This window comes from Falco punctatus (genome assembly GCF_963210335.1).
Source record: "Falco punctatus genome assembly, chromosome: 4".
Taxonomy (NCBI): domain Eukaryota; kingdom Metazoa; phylum Chordata; class Aves; order Falconiformes; family Falconidae; genus Falco; species Falco punctatus.
In genome coordinates, this window is record NC_137583.1 from 22,789,370 (window position 1) to 22,814,052 (window position 24,683).

General features: G+C 51.5%; 1 protein-coding gene and 1 long non-coding RNA gene across 5 annotated transcripts in view; one reads left to right on the forward strand and one right to left on the reverse strand.

Annotated features, from left to right (window-relative positions):
- The window catches only part of LOC308062791, a 36,558-nt gene extending 18,122 nt beyond the window's left edge, over positions 1–18,436 (reverse strand). The window contains exons 1-3 of one of the 4 annotated variants that reach the window (XR_013927693.1): positions 9,722–18,436; positions 7,666–9,619; positions 198–416 (exon numbers count right to left, since the gene is read on the reverse strand). This is a non-coding gene — a long non-coding RNA (uncharacterized lncRNA). Of the gene's footprint in view, positions 1–197; positions 417–7,665 lie in introns of all 4 variants that reach the window. The other 3 variants (XR_013927694.1, XR_013927695.1, XR_013927696.1) reach the window with 3 other exon arrangements.
- Positions 18,437–18,569: 133 nt separating this feature from the next.
- BHLHE40 (basic helix-loop-helix family member e40) lies at positions 18,570–23,958 on the forward strand. The gene is made up of 5 exons (XM_080384720.1): positions 18,570–18,807; positions 18,898–18,967; positions 19,258–19,365; positions 20,142–20,265; positions 21,305–23,958. Exons 1-5 carry the CDS (start codon positions 18,728–18,730, stop codon positions 22,162–22,164), a joined length of 1,242 nt encoding a protein of 413 aa, XP_080240846.1. The 5' UTR covers positions 18,570–18,727; the 3' UTR covers positions 22,165–23,958.
- Positions 23,959–24,683: the final 725 nt, after the last annotated feature.

The following is a 24,683-nucleotide window of genomic DNA, read 5'->3' on the forward strand; positions in this document are numbered from 1 at the left end:
CTGCGCCAGCTCGCTCGGTCCCGGCTGCCTGCTGCCTGCCAGGGGTGCCGGGGTACCAAGGTCCCGCTTAGGGGGGTCCATGCCCCCCGCATCCACCCTGGCTCTCGCTGCCTCCATCATGGGAAGCGGGAGTGTCAGGAGTTTTGTAGCCATTAGCTCAGCTTTTACTCAGCCTTGCAAGGAAGATGCAATCTTACCCAGAGAGGTTTGTAGTTTGTGCGTTGGCCTTTCAGGTGGGCATCGAAGCAGGTTTCTGTCCAAGGAATCAAGGGCTAAATTCTCTCACGTTTTTAAGCGACTGTCTTCAAAATGGTGGCTGCTTCTTACTTGAATTTCATGGTAACAGATGGCTAGATCTCAAAGACATTAGTTAAAAGCTATAGGGTGTTTTTCACCATGTCTTGCTGGTTTCCCTCCTGAAAAAAAAAATCTGTGTGAGAGCCCTCCCAACATGACAGGCCAAATCTGACCGTCTGTTGAGTTCACTTTATATAATTTCCGTGTACCGTAAAGTGGCCTTTAAAAGCCAGGGCTGCTCGCTGGGCGATTACCGAGCTCTGGGAGGGCAGGCAGCCTGCAGCCAGCCTGCCCGCTCGGAGGGCACTGGCTTCTCTGCAGCATCGCCGTGATCCCGAGCCAAGAAGCATCGCTTTGCAAATATTTGATTTTTGGGTCTAGAGAGGGGGGAATCTGCCCAAAGTATCTTTCATATGGGCTGTGCGGGGGCCCAGGGACTCATGTGCAGATTCAGGGCATAGTAAGGGCTCATGAAATAGCGTGTACCTTCTGTGCGGCCCACCAGCATTTTCAGTCTCATTTAGCAGAGGGAACAAGCAGAAATCTCACAACTCGAGTAAGAGCATATGCTCTGGGAGACCTCGCTACATTGCATAAGCCTTCCCATTAAAGGAGCTGGCTTTGCGAGCACAGCACATGAGTCAACAGCACAGCTAGACTTGTAACGTGGGAGTCACACCTACTCTTGGCTGCAGAATTATCCAGAGAAACAGAAGGTTAATAGGAACAAAATAAAGACTAAGGAACCCTTAAAGGTTAGTTACAGGATTTGATTCAATTGGCAAGAGGGGAAAAAAAGAAAGGAAACGGGTCAAGCCAAAGGAAAGGGAGTAGGGTAATGAAAAGCCATGTTGTCTTTCTCCTAAGGAAAGACAGTTCAGTTTAGATCAGTAAAAATGTGATCGATAACACCTTCCCCCCCCCCCCCCCGCCCCCCTCAGATTAGCTAGTTCTGGAGAGGGTCATTATCGATTACAGAAAGAAAAAGTCACTTGACTAATGAGAAGGAGAGTGGAGTGAGCCGCAGGATGCTCAAGAAATATTAACACCGCATGAAAGCAGTTCTGCAAGACAGGGAATGACTCCCCAAAGCATGTAAATACAAGCAAAGCAAGCAGCCGACCCAGAATATCAGTAGCAACAACACATTCCTTGGCTTTGCTTCTGCCTTTTTAGAAATTAAAACCAAGCAAGGAGCATGTCTGCCTATGATACTTGGAGAGCCTGAGCGTCTCCGGTCCATGCAGTCCACAGTTTGCTCCCCTGTGCGGTGCCGGAGATGGGACCAGCAGCAGAGGGAGAGCAGGGCTCAGCTCCCAGGCTGACATGGGCACCTAGTTGTCACCAGTCTGACCGGTACTGGTACCTGTGTACCCTTAAGGCCGCGGGGCTGACTGCTCTGCTGGAGCTTGCGGAGAAGCCAGTAGCAACTCTGTTTAGCTGATCTGATCCAAATTTCACTGCAGCCGGTGGAAAGGCTCTGAGTGGGCTTTGGGTTGGGATCAGGAAACAGGGATATCCTGAACAGATGAATCCACAGGGTTTTCAGTTTATAGAGATGTTCCATTGTGCAAAACTTATCCTGATACTGAATCCTTACTGTAGGCTGGAGCCAGTTTCCATATAAATTAATCGAGGGGATTGCATTTGTATCTTTTCAAGAATGCAGCAGCCTCATTGGCCTCATAAGAAGGAAAAGAAAGAATAAAGAAAGTCGTGTTTAGTTTCCAGGGTGTTGTCTTTGTTTTTTCCCCCTAAGAAACAAGACTTCATATGGCCAAATCTGGTATTCCTCACGGTGCAGGCTGCCCTGCCTGAGGTTCACCTCAGTCCTAAATCTGTGCTGTGAAGATCCAGGATTACCAAGACGGGAGTGAAAAAACCTTGATAGCTCAGAGCTTCTGATCAGAGCTTATAGAAGAGCCCCGCAAGAGGCTGCCCAGGAATTACTTTTGTTATTACATCTGTTTCTTGGCTCTCCTCCATGTATACCAAGGTCTGAGTGGAACATGTCCGTGGGGGAGGTGTTGGGCAACAGAAGTGATGTTTCATCCCTCGCTCTCAGTGCTCTTGCAGAGGGAAAGATTGTCTTGTGATCAAGGCACAAGACCAGGAGTCAGACGATCTGGGTTGTTGCAAAGTTTGATTTGCCAATATTAGTTAACAGTTCTGTCACCTCTGAATGCAGAGGCGCTCAGGGAATGTGCAGGTTGCCTGCTGCCACAAACACAGCATATTTTGGGGTTCTTGTGCTGTTCTGGTTGAATTGCTTAATGGATTTAGCAAAATAATTTACCAGTGATGAATTCCACTGTGATGGAGCCAAGGAACACATAGTGGCCTTAGCCTGAAGTTTTTGAAAATGGCTTTCAGGACTGATTTATAAGGGGTAATGGTGGGAGGAAGACAGAACAGATCTGAACGGCTGGTCTCCACGTGCATCCCAAGCGAGAGGCCACTTGCACGGTGCTTGTCTCACTGTAAAAACCTGCACTTGAGGTAATGAAAATCGTATCTGTCTTCTGAAGGTCAGCCGATCATCTTTCCTAATGCAGAAATCCCACTGCATGGCATCCGTCCTGCTGTAGGCACACAGAGGGAGCCCCATGGCTGTGCACGTGTGCCAGCATACGTGACATGTGCTCGGGTCATGCTGCGTGGGAGAGACCACAGAGCATCTGCCTCCTGGTGAGGTGTTTCTGCATGAGGTCACACCCCATCCCTTCCCATTCTGGGGTTTTTCCTGACTCCAGCCACAGCGGAGAAGTGGACAACACATCTGACCAAACATCTCCTCTGATGTATGGGGCCACAGGGTGGGAGAAAAGCTACCTGAGGCCCTGATGTAGTCACTGGGGAGTAATAGGACTTCTGCAGGTGAGGTGAAATGCTTCTCTTCCCCATGCAGACCAGGGCAAGGGGACCCCAGCTTACATATTTAGGTGCAGAGCCTGAACGGCTGGGGGTCCCCGTGGAGAGCTGAGCCCAGCGTCTGTGCCTGCTGCCGATCACGGACTCTTCTGCTGCATCGTCTGGCAATGAGCCATAGCACAGTCTTCAAGTGCTCGAGCTAGATCCCTGCCTTTCCACCAGCATCTGCGATGGGTCCTGGCACAGGAGACTGCTCAGTTTTTCCTAAATCTGGCTGAACCGTCTCCTGGGAAATGGGAGTCAGCTTGCTCGCTATCCTGCTTGCATCAGTCCCCAAGTGGCAGGTGGGAAGCCAAAGTCCCTCTTTAGCTGAAGGCACCACACTGAGGAGCTTTCAGCCCCAAAATGTACAGGTTTTGAAATTTTCGGGGGGTGGGGTGGGGGTGGGGTGGGAAGGAAGTTTCCTTATAGGAGAAAAGGGTAAAATTCAGTAAATCAGATTGGCTCCTCTGTGCCCTCTGTTCAGGTGCAGACTTCAGGAGCTGGAAAAAGTGAAAGGAGGGAGAAATCCCAGCTGGAAAGGTCCTGCATGGCGTGCCGAGGCAGCAAGAGCCCGAGCGCTGGTCCCTGCGTCACAAAGGTGCAGCACGCGGTGCTCCAGCTGCAGGCACCCTCCCTGCGCTGCCCAGCTCCAAACCACCCGTCTTGTGATTTCTTTTTTTTTTAATTCTTATTATTTCGGTCCCATGATTTTGTTTTCACTGTTCCTAATTCTTTGCCTAAGGAAAGGGAGGCAGGGAACAGCTGTGGATTTGTACTGCTGTGGTTTTCTGGGTGTTGTGGGCCATAATCTGACATTTAAGTGACGAGGCATTGCCATCCAGGCTGCAGAAATCAGATTTTGTGATAAATGGCGGGTAGTGCAGTTCTCCTAACAAAGCTGTGTTTTCAGCATAACCAGTGGTTTCACTTCTATTCATTTCACTATTTCACTTCTTTCCTTCTCTTTATCCAAGCAGTGAAAATCAATCAATCGTCAGCCTAACAGCAGAAATTGTGGCATTGTATTCACTTTAGGGCAGTTGCTAAGACATCTTGGTGGAGTACAAGAATGTACTTGGCCAATGACAGGTAAAGATTAAATCCTGCATCATGCTGAGTTTCCAGAATTGAAGAGATTACATTATTTCTAAGTAATTTTATGGCACTGAGAGATAGTTTTAAACTTACATGGCGCTTTTTGTACTAAAAAGTCCCAGAGCACTTTACTGGCAGAATTTGATACAGAAACTGTCCACAGGGATAAAATATGACAACTGAGTGATAGCACTGGCAATAGAAGTAAAAAAAACAACCTTATCTTCCAAAAGCTGGGGGAGTGGGGCATCTAGACAGACATACATCTATATCCACTCATGTCGTACACCCTTGTGAGCGACAGACAAGCAAGCATTCATTTCTAAATTCCATCTGAAGGCCAGTTCAGAGATGTCTGTGCATGCCCACCTGACCTGTCGCTGACCTCCTGTGCCAGCTCGCTCCGCTTCCCCATCTCACTTCCCCCGTGGGACAGGGCGCTGGCAGTTCCCCCGAAGCCAGCCTGACCTGGAAGTCTCCCCTCCTCTGAGTCACTGTTTCTTCCTCAGCTGCCCTCGGTATGTGGCCAGCAGCAGGCTCGGAGCGGGGAGGGGTTCTGTCTTTTGCAATTGGAAACAAACATGATAGGCCAGTGATGGGAAGGGATGGTGGACCATGAATGTCCCATCGGTGGTGTGGCCATGCTGCTGCCTTGTCTTCCACCTCCTGTCGGCCCTGGTGGCATCACTACAGCTCTGTGGCAGCACTGAGTGGAGGACACAATGCATGGGGAAAGTAATGTGTGAGCAAAAGGTGCCTCTTGAGCCACATGTTGTTCTGTAGTGAGGTGGGATGGAGGTTGGCCCTTGGGCCACTTGTATCTTGTTCTTAGTTGGGAGCTGGAGCCTGTGCCAGAGGCAGGAGGTGATTCCTGACATGGGAGTGCTGTGTGATGACACGCTCTTCCAACTGAGGATGAAGGCTCCCGCTGCCACTATGTGAGCTGAGCCTGGTCTGGCATGGATGTCTGTCTGCCTGTACGGCAGGCGTGCAGGTGCACCCACCTCTTCACAAAACCACGTTGTGGCTTCTACTGCCTTGGAGCCTGAGCTCACCACCGTTCAGGCGGTGAGAGCCCCGTTAGCTTCAGTGAACACAGACATCCCAAAGTGGTCCCCATCGTTGCCCCAACTTTAACCCATGCTGGGGTTACGTTCAAAGAGTCTGAGTGAGTCCTGGGTGAGGCTGTGGCTCTAGCACACCACAGCTCGTACCCTGAAACTTTCTTCACCACTTTTCTCAGGAACATGCAGAAATGGAAACAGAAGCTCCTGCCAGGGAATTTCCACCCCAAATCAGTAATGTTTGAGTAGTGAGAATGAGATGCCGAAAGAGTAGATTTTTTTTATTATTATTATTTCTTTTCTCTGGAAAGTTGGCTGTGTGGATGTGTGATTTGGTAGTGGGTGTGGTGACCCCGGCACTGCACAAATTCATGCTCATAAATGTTGCTAAGAGATGAATAAAATGACAGCCATCGCTGGCCGTAGGAGAGGGAAGAGCACCGCTGAAGCAAATGCAGAATGTTCTTCAAAATTGTTGTATGGTTAAAGGAGGTTTTAGAGTTTTCTTTGCCAACAGAAATATAATTTATTTGTATTTAAAAAATCTGTAAGAAAATGAAAACTAAAGGTCTCCCACCAACTTTCTGAGGACGTTACTTTCTGATGAATACTTTGGTATCCAAACTACACAAGGGTAAGCAGCTTGGAGGTCACGCCAGTCAGCTGAACTGGTCCTGTTACTCAGCACTCTGACATGCTCCGAGAAGGGTTTTGCTGGAAGTCTGGGGGAGGTTTCACGATGGAAGATCAGGCTAAATAAAGGTCTTCCACCTCCATAATTCCGGCAGCTGAATTTCAGCACAGTATCTAGTCACAATGTGACACGGCTTCTCAGATTGAAAAGCTAACCTCAGACCTCTCTAATTTTGGTGATGCTGAGTTGCAGCCAAAGTGATTAATGGAGCAATCTCTGCTAAGGTGGGTTGTTCCTGAGGTTGCCTGGGTTGTGTTTCCCCTGTACCTATCTGTGAAGATTATCTGAAATGAGTCCTGCTTTTGGTTAGCTGGCAGTGGTGAAATTCATTTTTGTAAAATCTGGCTTTGGGAAGTGCCTTTCACTGTGCATCCACACTGAGCGGGCTGAAGTCTGGATGGTGGCAAAGCCACAGCACCAGACTGTCCAGCCCAGCACCATGATTTCCAGTGAAACTGGGGTTGTCAGGGGCGTTGAGCCAGTTGTGTCATGCTCTGGGCATCCTGACAGCTCCTCACTGCTGGCTGGGAACAACACTAGTGTTCCCAAGGGACGGGCTAGCAAAAAATCCGTGTATTTTAGTATTTCCGATGAGTTTTTAAAGAGTAGGCAAAATTGACGGGCTTCAGCCAGCTGTTTATACCATGGGATGTTTTATTTCCGTGTGCAGCTCCTAATTCCTTGCTGCCTCGGTGGTGTTATCAGTAGGAACTGGCTGGATGCCCCCAGACAGGTTCCCCGCGCTGCAGAGCTCGCCTGCTGCTCCCAACATCCGTGCTGTGTGGCCGAGAGCACAAAGAGGGCAGGGGCTGTGAAAGGGTTAACGAGGGCAGGAGCTGGTAATAGGGCTGGTCCCTGGAAGGGGATGCTGTTTGTGGGGGAAGAGGAAAGCCTGTCTGGGGCGTAGGAGAGACTTGGAGGGTTGTTACTCTAATCAGAAGAGATAAGGAGAGCGGGGCAGCAGGCGAAGTCCGATCTTCTGGCTCAGGCTTTCAAAGGGAGTCAGTTGCTTTTAAGAAGGACTTCCTCTGGGAGGAAGAGAAACATGGAAACAGTCCAAACCCTCTGCTGGGAAAGAGGGTGAGGCCAGACAGGATTGATTTGGGACTTTATTTGGGTGTGCTTGGGGTTGCCTAGGCCTGGGGAAGCACTGGAAGCCGGAGGATGAAGATAACCTGTGGGCAGAGGCGCTGGCTGGAGCCGGGCCCCCGGCTGCTGACGGGAGGGTGAATCACCCATCCACACCTGCAGAAAGCACCTTGCTGGCTGGAGTCGTAGCAATCTTTGCTGAACTGTGCTTTTTTTTTTTTTTTTTGATGTAAATAGGAAATGACTTCTGCAGCTGAGTCTTTGTGGGCACAGGGCTATAAAAGGCACTGCCATTTTACATACCACATTTGAGCTTGAGAGAGAGGAAGGCGGCTTTGCTATTGCAGTCACATAGTTAATAAGCAAATATATGTGGCTCCATAGGGCTTGAATAACTTTTGGAAGCAAAGTAGGTATGAAGGCTGAGTCCTTTGCCTGCTCTAGATGACTAAGAATAATTGTTTTTATTTTACTTATGAAGTCACAGAACCCAGATTTTTCCATATAACATACCTGACTCTGGTTCATTCTCTTTGTAGCTCGTAAGGAATGGACCTGCTGCCGTCGTCTGCTGGATGCATCAGTTGCCCCTGGGCCTGGACTCCACTGGCTTTTCTTGCAGGTTTCCGTGTGCCTGCTTGCACAGCTTGCTCTGGCTGGGGGAAGGCTCAGGAAGGCTCAAACCTGCAGCCTCTTGCTGCGGGAAGGAGCAATGAGAAAAAGATCGCTGTGGTGCAGCAGTGTCGTTACAGCCTGTGCTACACAGGGGTCAGGTGGGATGCACGTAAGGGGCTCTTCTGGCTCCAACAGCTATGAAACCCACCCACTGGGCTGGCCCACAGCGGCCACGAGTAGAAGCCGAGGGGGTCCATTTCTGTGACAGCATATCATAAGGGTGTGATTCAGCAGCTTTCTAGAAATGCGAGGATCTAAAAGAAGTAAAGAAGGAAGTTTTCCTTCTCTGTCTCATTCTGCATTAAGAAATAAGGCAACTTGGGTTCTCCTTTTAGGGAGAAGGGAAATTTGGCACAAGAAAGCCCCTCCCTCCCTCCACACATCCCTGTACCACATGTCTCCACTTCACTATTCACTTGTTTTGACATAGAGTACTTTCCCCAAAAAAATATTAGTCACAACCTTGGCTTCAACCAGCCAACTCTTAACCTTCCTCAAAACAGTTTGAAATGGGTGATGTTAGTGATGTGTGATGGCGATGGGTAGGGGTGGGTGGATTTAACATTTGCGGAAGGTTCTGCATTGAGGTTTGGGAGCCCAGAAACCTGCCACCTGCCTGGGCTGGCATGGGCTGCAGTAAGGGAGTCCTGAAGGACATGCCAGCAGATCAGAGGGTCTTTGGTGGATCCCTTGAATAAGACAAACTGTGAGGATGGAAAACCAGAACATCTGGTAATAGCATCACAGGGATGCTTATGTGAGTTTTGTCAAGGGAGGCTGAAGAAGCTGGAGTGATGACTATGGCGTAAAGTTGACTAATCCATGTTGCTGGGTGTCAAATTTGAACTAGCTGCCTAAAATCCTGGTTTTGAGCAGTAACTGCTTTATCAAGCAGTTCAGCACCAAGGGGAAATAAAAAAAAAAAAACAACCATGCGGCCTGTTGGAACAGTTATAGGTTCCCAAGAGTTCCTGGGAAGGAAAGGGCAAGGGAAGTTTGGGTTAGACAGAGCTGTAAAAATTGTATTCCAGGACTGTAGCAGCTGCACATGCAGGCAGGCTTGCAGTTGCTGTGGGATCCAGAATGCAATGAGCCCTGCCATCCCCTGTGCTTCCTCAAGTAATTATTACATGCGTTGCACCCTAATGAGAACCTGCTCCATTTTCTCATCCCTCCGCTCTGCTGCTCTTTCCTCATGGCTGCTTCTTCAGAGCCCTTCTTTGTAAAACCCATCTGGTAAAGGGCTTATGTTTTATTTTTAAAAAGAGAAACCACTGGAAATTAGTAGTTTTGCTGTGCGTTACTATGCTTATAGTCCTTTAATTTGTATTAAGTCTCTAATCATAGCCATGCAGAATGAGCAGAGCCGGCCCGGAAAGGTGCCCCTCCGGGTTACCCAGGTGCAGCAGCCACAGCATGCCCTGATAGACCACTGGTTCCATGGCTGGTCCCCAGGAAAGGCAGGGAGGAGAAGGACCTTCCAGCATTACCCATAGCGTAAAGCTATTCTTGAAACACAGTCAAACATGGATCATTGGTAAGAAACACCTGAAAAGAGAGGTCTTACCTTGGGCAGCTCAGGGTGGTTGCTGTGTGATGGTGCCATTCTGGACAGCAGGGCAATGTGGGCCAGGGAATTTAACGTATCATCCTGGTTCAGATTTTCTCAATGCAGCAGAGGAAGGAGGACAGTCCAAGGGGCTCCTGGCCCAGCCTTCAGATAGGTGTAAGACTGTGGTTTACAGGTGTAAAGGATGTCAGGATGTTTCAGCTGGCCAGCCCCTTCCACAAGCTGTAGTAGACAGAAACCGTATGGCATTAAGATTTAAAAAATGCTTGTAAGGAAACAAACAAAAACCAAAATAAAGCCCAGGTCTGTGCTGGGGTGGCAGACCTTGTTTCCAGACTCTGTGCCCAGCCTGTGACAGCAGCTTGAGGACGATTAGACACCCAGAACAGGCGTTCAAGCTGATGAGGAGCAGCTGGAGCAGGAGACCTGCAGGTCTCCAGGACTGCTGCACGGTGCTCCAGGCAAGGTCCAGGGCAGCAGCGACGCCGAGCCTGCGGCGGTTGTAAAGGAGCCTTGTCAGGGAAGAAGTGGTTTTCTAAGAGAAGGAACTGCTGGCTGTGCTCCCAGGGCATGGTGGTGAGGGGGGCCGCAGCCATGAGCCAGGGGGTGCAGAGGGTGTCTCTGCAGAGCGTGTCCTCACAGGAGGAGGTGGACCTGGTCTGAGTGGGAGCTCCTGTGACAGTCTCTGCTCTGTATTGTTCTGGCATAACGCAGGGCTCTACAAAAACTGGTATTTCTTAGCCGAAGCTAAACCTTGCTCTGTCTATGCTGTGCTAGTATGTGCACAGAAAGAGGAGGGAAAAAAGAAAACCTTTCGAGAAGCATCTCTATAAATAGCAATTTAGCTTGACAACCCCATCCCTCCCCAAAAAAGTCAAGAGAAAACAACAAATTCCATCCCTTTAAATACCATCGCTTTGCTAGGGATACTTTCTGCTCAGGAGCATTTTTCAAGGCTGTCTCTTGCACAGAGGAGTTATCAGGATGCAGAGGAAGGTGCAGCCTGCAAGTGCAGCCTGCCCCTAATTACAGCCTGCTGCTCTCGGGGCTTCTGCCCAGCCTGCTCCCATAACAGGATTTTTCCTGCTTCCAACACTGCAGAGGCAAATCGGTGCAAATATGCAGCTTGCTGAGTGTAGCGTGTGGTGCCGAGCCACACCTTTAAAAAAATAATTAAAAAAAAGGGGACTTCCAGATTATTAGATCTGAAAGATCGTAGCAACTAATTAGGTTCTGCATAGCCTGGCTTCCCAGGCAGGAAAGCCACCCGTCTGGCAGTGCTCGTGGCCGGTCAGGCAACTGGTCATTCCCACCCTTCTGCACCCTGTTAAAAGGCCTGTTATCTTTACATCACGCCACCCTTCCAGATTGCAAGGTGGTGGCAACTGATACCTTGCTCTCAACAGAGCCGAGCCCTGAGTAAACCCCTGGTAAACATTGTGGAAAGGAGACTGGAGTAAATCTGGCTTAGGTTAGAAATGGGTTCTATTTTCAACAACAATGTGAACTCAGTCCCAGTGCAGGAGAGGTGGATGGGAGAAGTTCCTGTGAGGGTGATGGGGAAAGCTGGAACGTGAGCCCAACAGGCAAATGGGAACCAGGGATGTCTTCATTCAGCACCACAGCCGGCTCAGAGGTCCTGGGTCAAGCTCCGAGCTTGAGAAGTGAGGGACAAAAAATGCAGAGTAGGGTAAGATGAAATGAGACAAAGTCATCACTTCCCAAAACCTTCACAGTGAAGGAAACACCTCCCACTGTCTGGAGGATCCATGGGAATATTATAATATTTGTTCCAAAAACATGACTGGGTGGATACAGAATTACTGACGCAGACACAAGCAGCTAATTGAATTCATACGTAGAAACCCTGGACACCATATGGCCTCAATAAAACGTGGGTCCGTAGCTGTTTCTTAGCAGATGGTTATTCATTTTCATAATCTTAAATCAAAAGATCATTTTTATATCTGGAGATCAAAGGCACTTAATGTCTCCTTGGTTGAGGTTCATAAAACTAAACCTCTGTCCTCTGTTTTGGCATTACGTGTGAGGCAGATGGGGGTTTTCTCCTGAAACCTTTGCAGAGGCTCTGGGCAACCACATCTGGGCAGCAGCTGCAGCTGTTCGCAGCTCTTCAGGGCTGGGACTTTATTTTCATTATATGGACGTGCAGTTTATAAAATCAGAAGGGACAGTTGTAATGAGGTTATGTAGCCATTTGTATTTCCCCACATTATTGGGATGTAGCCCATGTGAATATTTTGTGAGGAAAGTATTTTTTCCCTTAGGAAAAAATACTCAGAGCACCGTCTGACCTCTCAGATCCCATACTCAGCCCTGCGAAGTGGTGGTGTGAGGTCAGCGCTGTCCCTGCTCTGGCATCCTCGTGGGAGACGAACCGGCGGAGGTGCAAGGCAAGTCTCGGACTCCTCCTCAGCCGTGTGCGAGAGGGTGGGTGAGCGCACGCCTCCGAGGCTGCACGTCAGTGCTGCTCCGCCGGCAGCCAGTGCAGGGGAGGAGAAGGGGGCGAGATGCATTTACGTGGAAAGTACTTTCACACCCACCAAAAAACCTCTAGGATAGCCGTGATCTTTGCCACCTAAGAACAAAAGGTGTGTGGTTACTCGGAGCACCGTAGGTACAGGTGTCAACAAATTGAGTTCTGTATATAAATCTCATTTTTACAGTGGCTACCTGCTGGCTGATGCACAGTTCTCATCGGTGTGAAGGTGTAACCGAAACGCACCTCCCCTCCTGCGAACCCACACTGCTGGAGTGCTCTTTGCATTTCAAACGCTGATGCATGCGGTTAATATTTGCACCATGATCAGCAGGCATCTCCGAGAAGAGAACGAGCACTTCCCTGCCACAGCGCGGGTTTTGCCTGGCAGCCTCACCGCCTCGGCTGCAATATGGAAATGATCCTCCCCAGCAGACAGCAGAGTCCCACCTCGGTTCCCATTCACCTGGAGATGAAAGTGCTCTGGCTGCCAGTGTAGGCGGGGCAAAACTATTTAAAAACCTCATTAGAGAAAGTATTTGGGGAAGACAGCAACACCCTCAGTTGTGGTTTGCTCCAGGACTTCTCAGCCAGATCACTTCTGATACAGAGGGAAGGGCATTATGAGAGACATTCCTGTCAACTAGTACTTCTCGTAGGGAAGCCTTGGGTGTACTTTGCCTTTTTCTCAGTCCCAGTGGGCTGTATTTTCTATGTAAGTACAGGCACGTTCCCCTCCAGGTGCTGTTTAGGTGAGGAGCCCGACTGCAGCGTGGCATCAGGGCTGCTGCATGGCACGTAGTGGTCCTGTTTTGCGCTGGAGGAATAAAGTCAGCAAAACTGTGTGTAATCTTGATTAGGCACAAATCCACCGTGAATATTTCCTATTCCATTTAATTCCTGTTTGTGCTTATTTCAGCTGAATTTGCAGCAGGAGCAATGCCCAAGCCACATCTGGCTCGTGATGCACATGGGATCAGACCGGGAGTTTGGGAGGAGGTGGATCTGGATTCAGAGGTTTGGCTTCTTATTTAGAAAATGACTGCTTACATTCTCCCACGGCTGCTCCAGACTACCCCAGAGCTTAATGATATTCGTGTCCAAGTGTTTTTTAAGTCTGCATGACTAGGAAACGATCTCATGTGTATGGTTTGTCTGGCCTGTTAGGAAGGAGCCCATGCACCTGCATTTCCCCTACTGCCTGCATTTTCTTTGCGTCCCATTTATTCAAAGGGGTCAAATGCTCGCTAACTCCTAGTGAGTTAGTGCCAGTGCTCCCTTTTCCTCTCCCAATGTAGTCAGGCATCCGCACGCCTTAAGCAGCCCCTGGTTAACGGAGACAACTGCAGCCCTCGGCCAGCCATGAGGACATCCCACTCCCTCGCAAGCAGGTGCTTGATCCTGTGCGATCCCACAAGCCTACAAAGACCAGGCTGGGTGAAGCAAGTCCACATGCAGTATAAGGGCTTGTTCTCCCTTATGTCCAGGCCTGGGAGCCAACAGCATCCCTGCAGAAGTTCGGCTGGGTTCCCCTTCCCATGGCACTGCTTCAGCCGCCTGCCAGGTTTCGCCCCGGCCAGCTTCCCACACCAAGCTGCTGCGCTCTTCACCTCTGCCACGAGCCCTGACACACAGCCTTTGCTCCGCTGCTAATGATACTTACAGTCTGAACTCAGTCCCCCCAAACCGACCAACAGGCATCTTACATGCCGTGAGCACACAGACCTTGGCCAAGAGACTCGAGGTTTGGAAGTCAAGGTTTAACTCGTCTGTGTCCTGGCATGAACTGTGGGATGAACATACTCCCAAGGTCTCTTCTTCTGCCTGTTCTGCCTTTATTTTATTAGTATTTCTAGGAGGTCTGTGTAATCTTTTTAATCCAGTTAGCATGTTCAAAATACTTCTTACGTTAATATTTGACTCTGACGCAATGTAGTTTGGCCCTGTTGCTGTTGTTACCTGCGTCCCCCAGAAAGAACAAAATCTCCCTAGACTAGGAGCCCTGGTGGTATTGATTCCTGCTGGTGTGCACGAATGCCAGCAGAAAATAAATAATGCTGTCGTTAAAAGCTGTGGTGTTTTCTAAGTCAGATCTAAAGGCACCCTACTTTCTTTGCTTTGCATATTTGCAGAGCACCATCCTTTCTGCTTTTCAGATCTGAAAGCTGAAGCAGAGAGACATCTGATGAGGCTTCATCGCTGACTCACTGTTTGATGTTAGGCAGAAGGAGGAATGTGATCAGATACCATTGTGCAAAGCATCCACCAGACAACTCTGTCACTTGGAGGAGAAGCAACTCCTGCTCCTGAGCTGTCCTGCCCGCAGCTGGCTCCCTGCCGGCTCCCAATGGGGTGGGTAACCCCGCGCCGTCCCCTGCCCCGCCTGAGCTCCGCAGAGACCAAGCAGCCTGGGCACCGCAGCGAGGACATCAGCCCCTCTGAAATGGCTCTTAGGCCGTGTGCAGGCAGAGGTTCGGGGCTCTGCTGGCCCTAGCAGGGTCAGCCGGCGGTGTGGGAGAGGCTGCAGCCCGGCGCGCAGCCGGAGGGGTGTGCACGGGTGTGCACGCCTGGAGTTCTTTCTCACGAGATGGTGCAACCGGCCGGCAGGGAACTGGTTAAACAGCGTGAGCTCCCTGGCTGCCTGGGTTTGGCTGGCGGTTCGAGGCAGGGCAAGGATGTCACCAGGAAGCTGGCATGTTTTAATAAACAGAGTATCAAAGTGGGCTAAAGTCTCTTATTATGAATTGTAATGTCCACAAATTTTGCCACTTCCAAATAGTTTCCACCTACATATTCCTCCCACTGCTACACTGGGTGTTGGCAAACCTCTCCGCTCCAGGAGGGGAATGGCTTTCATTTGAATAGTCCTCAGGCAAGTTTCACTGAGCGGTGCCAGCGTCATGCCCGCAGCTCTCACGTGCCCGGCAGCGATCCAGGGCAGTGCCGGAGGGAGGGCCCTTCGCTTCCCCAGCACTCCACAGAGACAACAACTCTCGCTAGGTTTTCCCAGCGTTTTATCTCAGCGCAGTCCATGGTAGCCCAAACCGAGGTAATTAAGCAGCGATGGGTGTGCATACTCGCAATATTGAATCTTGACTTACTCTAACCTGCGGACAATTCCTTTCATCGCAGCAGCGAGCGTGGCCAGCTGTGCTATCGAGATAGTGAGTCACACACGCAGATGCAGCTGAAACCACCAGATTTCACACTAAATTCAAGCTTTTGCAACTACCTGCAGGCTACCAGAAGGACAAGGCAGAGCCGCGGTGGCTTTCAAACTGCTCCTCGGATCCTACGCTGTTAAGTCCCGCAGTGCCTCTCTCGGGACCCTGCCTTCCAGCTGATGGTTGCGGGCTCTCCTACTCGTGCCTTAGACACTACAGCTGGGAAATGAGACCTGCAGACCTGGGAGCTGCCGATCCTGAGCGCTCCTGGCTCGATACATCCTCTGCTGACCAAGATGCTGCAGCACCGCAGGCCTCAGGCTGCAGGGAGGCAGGGGGTGTTCAATGGAGGTGCCATCCCACGTAGCTGGCAGCAGGCTTCTGCCCACCAAGTGCTTTCATGTCCGTCCTAGAGGCTGGAGATCGCCCTGGCTCAGGAGAGGAGCCACCATGTTTACTGAGTGCGAGTGCACCCCACTCCTCCGCTCTCTTACAGTTTTGCATCCATGGAAACTTTTCCTTCTGCAAAAGGTAATGGGTATTAATTACGGAGGCCCGGAGGCTGTCCGTCAGATGCTGAGGGCTAACCGCATCCGTGCAGCGCCTCCCGCACGGTGTAACCTCAGCGTCCAGCCTTGGCTGCTGGGCCAAGACATGGCTGTTCTTTCACCTCCGGTGCCAGTAACCTGAAACGAGATTGCTGGAAAGGAGAGAGAAGGAGAGTCAGCGATTTGATTACAGGCCACAGGCACATGCCTGGCCTTCATGGGTATATTAAGTAAGAGACATTTTAAAACAAAACCACCCTCAGTAACCTTATCGTAAGCTTGAATCCACAACCCATCTGTTATCTCCCAGTGCTGCCCACATAGGCTTCCATCAGACATCGGTGCCAGGGAATTTTGGAACATTTTCCCCCCAAATCGCTGTGGTCAGGAGGGGACAGTCCTGGGGAAGGGGCAGGTCCTGGGGCTCGACACCCCCCCCCGCCTGCCTTCGGCGTGCCTCCAAACCAGCCCCCAGCCTTTTACTGTGCCTGTAAATAACTGCAAATCCCCCTTGGACACGAGCTGCTGCTGTCCTGTGACTCTCGGCCCTTCTGAAACAAGCACTCGGGAGACCTGCTGCTCGGCAAAATGGCTTTAGAAAAATTAAGCCTTTTTAAACATTTCACTGCTGCCTTAATCGTGCGTTGTAAAGGAGCCCTCCGCATAGAAATAATTCAGCAAACAAAATCAAGAAGGCAAATTGATGATTGCATCAGCCCTAGCTTATGAAAACTGATCCCCAGGAAAATGTAATTCAGCTCTCCAGCAATCTAACTTGGTGCTCAAGAATGTAATAACTTCACTTGGATCCTCTTTTTAGGGGGACTCCTAAATCCTTGGCAACGTCCCTTAAGGTCATGAGCAAATCCTGATATGGATAATTGTTTGGCAAGCACAAGAACAGTAAAAGGGCTAAATAATTGGGGATTACCTCTGACCCTGATTTGTAGCTCACCACCCACTGCAGGAATGTACCGAATATCTGAAAGAGCAAGCAGGAGTCAGACAATTCATGGGCACGAAACTGTCCACGTACACTTGGAGTGAACTTAAAATGCAGAGCAGGTTGGCCCCAAACCTCATTTTTCATTAGCAATCAGCTGCGGCAAGCTCTAATTATTTCTGTTGCCTTGGACAGGGGGTCAGTGATGGGACAGGTCAAAATTTGTACCTATTATTTTCACCCTTTGTTTGGAAAATGACAGCTTGGGTCTTCAGGGCAGAGAGAGGATAAACTCTCTGATTCAGTACCCATTACTTCTGCTGGTTACTTTCTCCTGAACTGCAGGAAGGGACAAATCCACACATCACTTCCATTTTTTTCTGATGATTATTGCTGGATTTGTTCAGTGCTTGTATAAAAGACAGTCTCTGCTTTGAGAATCTGCCCGGAGCTGTGATCGTGCCCCCATTCATACCCAGCGCTCCATTTTCAGTCCCTAAGTCCTGTCCTCCACGGTGGGCTGGGTCGGCAGCATCACAGCGGACCCTCAAGATGGGCCAGCAGATCAGGGCCGTCAGTGCCAGGTTTGCGGGCTGAGACGCAAGATACCGAGAAGACCGTGCCGGGTGGGACAGCCTACGCATCTGCTCTTTGGGAGCTCCGTGTCATGGACACAGCACTGCACTGTTTATGTGGGAGATGCAGCTGGGATCCCGTAAAGCGTTTTTTGTTTTTTTATAAACCTTAGATTTGTGGCCGGCAGAGTTCTGCAAGGCTCTGACTTCCTTTAGGATTCCTCCTGGTAATGACATGCACCTTCAGACAGCGGTGAGCCTTAAAAGGCCTGTCTCCATTGCCCATGTCACATCTCTCTGCGCTCTCACGTAATACCTCCTGACCTCAGATTCCTCCCAGCGCTGAGCGGACCAGGACTCTCGCAGGCGATAGCAGAGGCTCTGTGCCGTGCGGGGAGTTCTGCTATTACCTTATCTTGGTAAATGCGCCTTTTATCTGATGAGCTTGCCTCTACTTGTTCAGCATTCAGCAGGGAAAATGACCATAGCCCTTCCAGAGGAGAGGTTTGCTTTGGCAGGTACACACCATTCTAGTCGGGCTCAGCGTTTTGCAACAGCTGGCGTCTAAGAATTGCAGCTGCTTTGCAAAAGCATGAGAAGTCCTGAACTTCACGGCGATTACCTGTGGTGACTCCCGGTTATTTTTTTGTCTGTTTCCAAAGTTCTGAGGCTGCAGGTTTCATTGGGGTTATGCATAAGCATAACCTTTTGGTTCGGAGGATGAGTGAGACTTTTCCCAGTCTGTGTGTGGGGATGGGTGGCACAATGACCCCACAGCGGTGCTGGCGAAGCCCTTCGCCCCACACCGCACCCTCGCCATGGCCTCAAGGCTGCAGCCCCGTCGGTTCTGCCCTTGCCGCAGCATGCCCACCCCACGCTCCCCCGGGACACTGGACCCACCTGCCCGGGGGATCCCGTGGGGACCCAGGACCCACCTGCCCAGGGGATCCCGTGTGGACACTGGACCCACCTGCCCGGGGGATCCCGTGGGGACATCAGACCCACCAGCCCAGGGGATCTTGCTGGGACACTGGCCCTGGGGATCCCGCTGGGACACCAGACCCACCCCATGGGGACATCGGACCCACCGAACCCACCGGTCCGGGGGACCCCAGGGGGACCCCGGACCCTCTCCGCGGGGCCACCGGGCCCGCTCCAGGAGGATCCCCGGCCCCACGGGCTCCGGCGGGGCCACGCGTGCCGGCGCGGCGGGCGGGGAGCGCGGGCAGTGCCGCCGCCGGGTGCCGCCGCCGCCGCCGCGCAGCCGGGGGTGCCCCCGCCGAGGCCGGCCCAGCCCCGGGGCCCCGGGGGCGGCCCCGCCTCCCCCGGCACGTTGCGGCGCTGCCGACACGTGAGGCTCATGTGACGGGGGGGGCCCGGGCCCGCCCCGGCGGCCGCCAGACGTGCCGGCAGTCACAGGGTAGCGCACGTCGCTCCCGTCCACCCACTCGCCCGCATTTAACCCGGCCCGCCGCCGCCCGCCGCTCCTCAGCCCGCGCGGCGCGGACGCGGCATGAGCAGCCCGCCCTGAGCGCCGGCCGCCCCGCTCCGCACCGCCCCGCTCCGCTCCGCACCGCTCCGCACCGCTCCGCGCCCCGCCATGGAGCGGGTCCCCAGCGCGCAGCCCCCGCCCGGCTGCCTGGGCAAGCTGCCCGCCCTGGAGAGCGGCGAGCTGCCGGGGTAAGCGGCGGGTCGGGGGGAGGACGGACTGGCCCCGCCGCGGCCCGGCGGGACGGGGATAATATCGGTGCTTTCGTTTCGCCCGTGCAGGCTGGACTTCGCGCACATGTACCAAGTTTACAAGCCCAGGAGGGGGTTAAAGAGGAGCGAGGACAGCAAGGTAAAGCGGGGGCTGCCGGCCCCGGGAGGGGATGCTCCCCCGGGAGGGGATGCTCCCCCGGGAGGGGATCTGCCGGCCCCGGGAGGGATGCTCCGCCGGCGGGGGCTGCCGGCCGCGGGAGGGGATGCTCCGCCGACCCTGGGAGGGATGCTCCCCCGGCCGGGGCGGCGGGCGTGCGGCACAGCCCCGGGGGCGGGGGGACCGCGCACACCGGCACAAGCGGCGGGGAGCGATGGCCGCGCAAACCCCCGCGGCCGCGGAGCGCTGACCCGCTGCCGCTGGCTTTGCAGGAGACCTACAAGTTGCCCCACAGGCTGATAGAGAAGAAGAGGCGCGACAGGATTAACGAGTGCATCGCGCAGTTGAAGGACCTGCTGCCCGAGCATCTCAAGCTGACGGTAGGTGGGAGCGGCCCCGGGACCGGCCGCGGGGCCGGACGGGCCGGGCGAGCGGGGCTGCCCGCCGCTGCGGTTCTCCCGCGGCTCGGCCGCCCATCGCACCGCGGGGGGGTTATTGTTAGCATTTTTATCGTTCCTTTTTTATTTTTATCTGTATTTTTACCATTATTTTTATCATTATTATCTTTATCATCATCCTTACAATTATCAGCATTAGTATTACTACATGCCCCCCTCCTTTCTTCTTGTTTTTCCCCCTCCTTTATTTTTTTTCCCCTTGTGCCCCCCGGTGGCCACACGCCCAAGCCGGGCTGCAAACGCCTCCCAAACTTTCCCAGGAGCGGAGTCCCTCGAGTGGCTTCCTGACCTGCTGGAGGGTCCCTGTGGCAGTTGCTAGGGGGATTCTGCCCCCCCCCCCCCGCCCCCCCAGCTGCTGCCGAGGGGAACCCCCAGCCCGGTTCCCCGGTGCTGAAGTCACAGTGCCAGCGAGAGCAGCAGAGCAGAGAAATAGAAGACTTCTCTTTGATTTGTGCTGCTGCTCCCAAAATACCCGTAGGATTTTGCAATAGCTTTTTCTGGAGCCTGCTTTTTAACTGATTTTCACGGAATATTGTGGTTTATAGCGCTGTTGGCCATCGGGGCACTGCCTTTAAGCCTTTCCCCCCCAAACCGTGTCGGTCCTTCCCCTGTTGTTTGGACTGTGTTGGCAGCCCCGTCAGGCTCCCAGGTGCATGGCCGACCCCACGGCAGACGCCAACCTGTCCTTTTGCTTTCAGACTCTAGGTCACTTGGAGAAGGCTGTGGTGCTCGAGCTCACCTTGAAGCATGTGAAAGCACTAACTAATCTCATTGAGCAGCAGCAGCAGAAAATAATTGCTTTGCAGAATGGTTTACAAGCGGGTGAGTATTCAAATTGTATCATGTGAGAACCTGCGTGCACTTGATGGACTTTCTCTCGGAGTCTTTGAAATGCAGTTGTGACACTTAGTGCCTGAGAAGGGAGGAGGCAGGAGTTCTTGCCCTTAATCGCCGTCATTTTCTCTTGCTTTGCTTATGGGCTTTCGCAAAAAAAAGTGGCATTTCTCAATACAGTCGATGTAGAGTGCCCTGTGGAATTGTTAAGAAGTTAAATGGATTTTAAGTAGTTTTAGTTTAAAGCCCAGGTTTGCTCTGAGGTTCTCTCCAAAGCCATGTGAGTCTTTCCATTTATCTTGATGAGCTTTGGATCAAACCCACTTTTGTTTGTTTGGGTGGTGTTATTTTTTTTCTCCTGAAAATACATGTAAATCTGCCTTCTATACACACCTTCTGTAGGTCTCTTTCTTTATAAATGAGCTAGCCTATGCTCTGCAGGCAGAGAGGGGACCTGGTGTATCAGCTTATCACACTGTAGATGCACTTCCTCCTCCTATTTTCACATGTGGCACTCACGTGAATCTGATAAAGTAAAATTTAGTTTTTCTGAAGCGCCTTCCACTGCTCTGACAGCCACAGGGAGTGCAATAGAGCTTTAAGCTGAAGCAAAATGGCCCTGGGTTGGAGCTGCTGGCGGGCAGCCCTGCTCCAGGAGCGCTCTGCCTGGAGAAGGGTGAGGTGCCTCTGCCTTGCCTGGGGTGTTTCCCAGAGGAGGCACCAGCTTGGTTCATTCCTTCCCTCTGCGCTTCAGCACCTCTTGAGGGTGGCATATACAGTAAATGCAGAACTAAAATATTAAGTTTAAAGTTACTATGTGAAAGTGGACAGGAGGATGTTCAAATAAAAATGCATGCTTATGCAGAAATCTGAGGGATGCTCACAAAGTTCGTGTTGACTGCCAAGTTCACCATCTAGCTGTGCTGTGACTGAAGTTTAATATTGCCTCCAGTCCGCCTTGAAGATGGTAATGGAACTATTTAGCAGGTTGTTAATTTTTAATTTCTTTCTGTTAATGTTTCCTCAGGTGACCTGTCATCAAGAAACCTTGATTCCAGCCAGGAAATGTTTCGATCCGGTTTCCAGATGTGTGCCAAGGAAATGCTGCAATACCTGGCAAAGCACGAGAACAGCAAGGACCTGAAGTCGTCCCAGCTGGTCAGCCATCTGCACCGAATGGCCTCCGAGGTACTCCAGGGTGGAGCTGGCCGCAAGTCCGGAGACATCCCTCCTAAAATGGTGGACTTGAAAGAGAAACCCATCTCCTTGACCACAGCGGCAGAGGGACACGGGAAAAACTGCGTGCCTGTGATCCAGAGGACATTTGCTCACTCCAGCGGGGAGCAGAGTGGCAGCGACACAGACACGGACAGCGGGTACGGGGGAGAGCTGGAGAAAAGTGACTCCAAATCTGAACAGCAGTATTTCAAAAAGGATACTGAACTCAAGTACGCTGTCCAGGAGAGAATAAGCTCTATTAAGCAAGAGACTGAGGACCCGCCGGCCAAAAGGAGCAGGCTGGAGTCACCGGAGGATGAGGGCCCTTTTGGCAGCGACATGATGGGCTCTTCCAGCAGCTTCCTGGGCCCCCATGCTCACCAGCCTCCCTTGTGCCTGCCTTTCTACTTGATCCCACCATCCGCGACAGCCTATCTGCCCATGCTGGAGAAGTGCTGGTACCCGGCATCCGTACCTGTCTTGTACCCCAGCCTCCCAGCCTCTGCTGCAGCACTTACGGGGTTCATGAACGCCGATAAAATCTCCCCGCCTCTGCTGATGCCCCAGAGACTCCCTTCTCCCGTACCGGCCCACTCCCCTATCGACTCCTCGGCTCTGCTTCAAGCTTTGAAGCAGATTCCTCCTTTGAACTTGGAAACCAAAGACTAAGCACAGTGTGACTTTTTTTCCTTTTTTTTTCTTTTTTGTTCTGTTTTTTTTGTTTGTTTGTTTGTTGTGTTTTTTTTAGTTTGAGACTTTCACTTTTATATGTTGGCTGGACTGAGGTGTGGGGATAAAGTTCACTGAGTGTAGGAAGCTAAATCCCCTTTTCTCTGACTTGTCAGGTAGCTTGGAGAAGGATGAAGGATGCACCCAGGTTAGCGATTCAGAACTACTTCCAAAGGAAAAAAAAACCCAAAAAACAAAAATAGAAGGGTTTTGTGCTTTACCCCTGACCTTCTTCCCTCTCTGCATCTACAGAACAACCCGGTTGACTCAGTCAGCTGCGACAATATTGCAAAGCTGTGAAAAAATATTCCATGAGGCAGACTTGGTTTTAGGGTCTGTGAATATAAAAATATGGTACTTCTCATAAAGGCTTGTAGGGCAACGGCCCCGCTGCTGGCAGTTTGAGCTGAACTGATTTGGTGCCCCATCAGTCGCCAGCATCCGAGACTGGTGCGGCCGCCCTGAGTGCGGTGTGGCAGTGGTGGCAATGCCACCGAAAGCGTAGGAGGAGCAGAACAGCGGTCACTACTCGGTCATGCACAGTCAGGTAGACTTAAGACGGGTTTCTCTCCACACCTTTGCTGATATATATATATATATTTTATGACTTTTTTTTTTAAGAAATAAAAGGTAGATGCTGCTTGGAAGCTTTACATGGCGTACATCTAATAAATAAATTAACACGTGCCCCTTCCTGTAACTTGAGCTGCTAGTTTGGGCAGGGTAGGGGAGAAAATATCCCAAGGATCACTTTGCCTGTTGCACCTGACTGCAGGCCTCTCTGGCTGCTGCTGTACAGCTTCACTGGGTCTAGTCTGTTGGAAATCAGAATGGTTTTCTGAGTCCCGTCAGTGGGGACCCAGCTGGTGAGCAGCTGCTTCCTGACCGGGGCAAGTCGAGGGCTTCCTGCGGGAGGGAGCAATTCAGCCGAAGTTGACAGCGCAATGCCCGCTGAATGTGCCCCTGTCAGTGCCTTTGAAAAATTAAAAGACTGGGATTTTCAAAGGAGTCTAATCCCAGTGGGGTTTGAGCATCTAAATTCCTTAGTCTCCTTGGCAAACCCTGGCCCACATTACTGTATTAACGAAAGAGGGTTAGGGTGTTGACACTTGTCCCATTAAACTGCGAGAGTCTTTCTCTGCAGAGGAACATCGCATCCAATTTGGCTTTTGGTTTTGGGTTTTTTTAATGAAAAAAAAACCCCAACACTTCACTGCAAAATGCAGTTCTGTGTTTTTTGGGTTTTTTTTTTTTTCTTACTGGTTTTGAGAACTCATGTCCAGAAACCCTGTTGTATGGATTTTCATTTCACCCTCCCATTGCACCAGCTGTTGAGATGCACTATGCTTGATTGCAGATTGTGTTCTAACGTTTATTTTGTTGTTGGTTTTGGGGTTTTTTTTGGTATACAGTTGTTGCCTTTATTTGTAAAATCCTGTTATAAATATATATATATATTATATAAATATATTAAAAGGTAAAACGTTTCAGATGTCTATTATTTGTATAACTACTTGAGCAGAAAGAAGTGAGAAATATGAATGTATTCTTGTTTCTGGGTTGTCTTGTTTTTTTGAAGAGAAGAATTTTTTGGTTTTCTCTAGGGAGAGGTACAGTGTTTATATTTTGGAGCCGCCTTCAAGGTGGGATATTGTACATATTTTTATCTTGAGTAAATGTTAAGTAGTTGTTTAAAAATACTTAATAAAATAATTCTTTTCCTGTGGAAGATAAGGGTTTGCCTCCTGTGCTTTTAAGTGTTCGAGCAGGGCTGTTTTGTACGGTCTAGTCCAGCAGTTGATGGCGAGCGGGGCCCAAAGGCAGCTCAGGGTCCCGTTACCCATGTCCTCAGGGATATTTGTTTATTTTGACTCCCTTGGCACCTTCGGGGATTTTTCTGCTTCCCGATCCCAGAGGGGTGCCAGGAAAGCCTGGCTGGCTTTTCTGCTCTCCCTATTCTCTCCATGCTCCCTGAGCCGGACTTTTTGGTTCATCCACAAGGAGGTGGGGGTGGGGTGGGGGGTGGCAGGGGGGGGTAGCCCCTTGCCATGGAGGATGCGGCAGGGGAGGGGGGGGTAGCCCCTTGCCGTGGAGGATGCATCTTCTCTGCAGGCTTTGCCCATTTCTCAGAGGGAAAGCTGTCCTGGCTGGCGGGGGGCTGTCAGGGAAAGCCCCAGTTGCCTCCACGGTGGACCTGTTGGGCTGGGAGGCATGGCCGCCATGCTGCTGCTGGGTGCTCGGGCAGGGCTGGATCGTGCCTCCGCCGGGAAGGAAGCCGTGCACGCTGCCATGCTGCTCCCGTGCACCTCTGCGATGCAGTGCTGCTCCGGGGCTGCCAGCCGGCACCGCAGGCGATGGCGAGCAGCCTGGTGCCTCTCCACTCACGCTGCTGCACAACGGGCTCGGGGGGATATCGTATGCATCTGACCACGGGCTCCTTCCCTGCCTCTACAGCAATG

Coding starts and splice junctions, on each gene's coding strand:
- BHLHE40 (XM_080384720.1), top strand. CDS start 18,728: ATGGAGCGGGTCCCCAGCGCGCAGCCCCCGCCCGGCTGCCTGGGCAAG. Junction 18,808..18,897: donor GAGAGCGGCGAGCTGCCGGG/GTAAGCGGCGGG, acceptor TCGCCCGTGCAG/GCTGGACTTCGCGCACATGT. Junction 19,366..20,141: donor CCGAGCATCTCAAGCTGACG/GTAGGTGGGAGC, acceptor TTTTGCTTTCAG/ACTCTAGGTCACTTGGAGAA.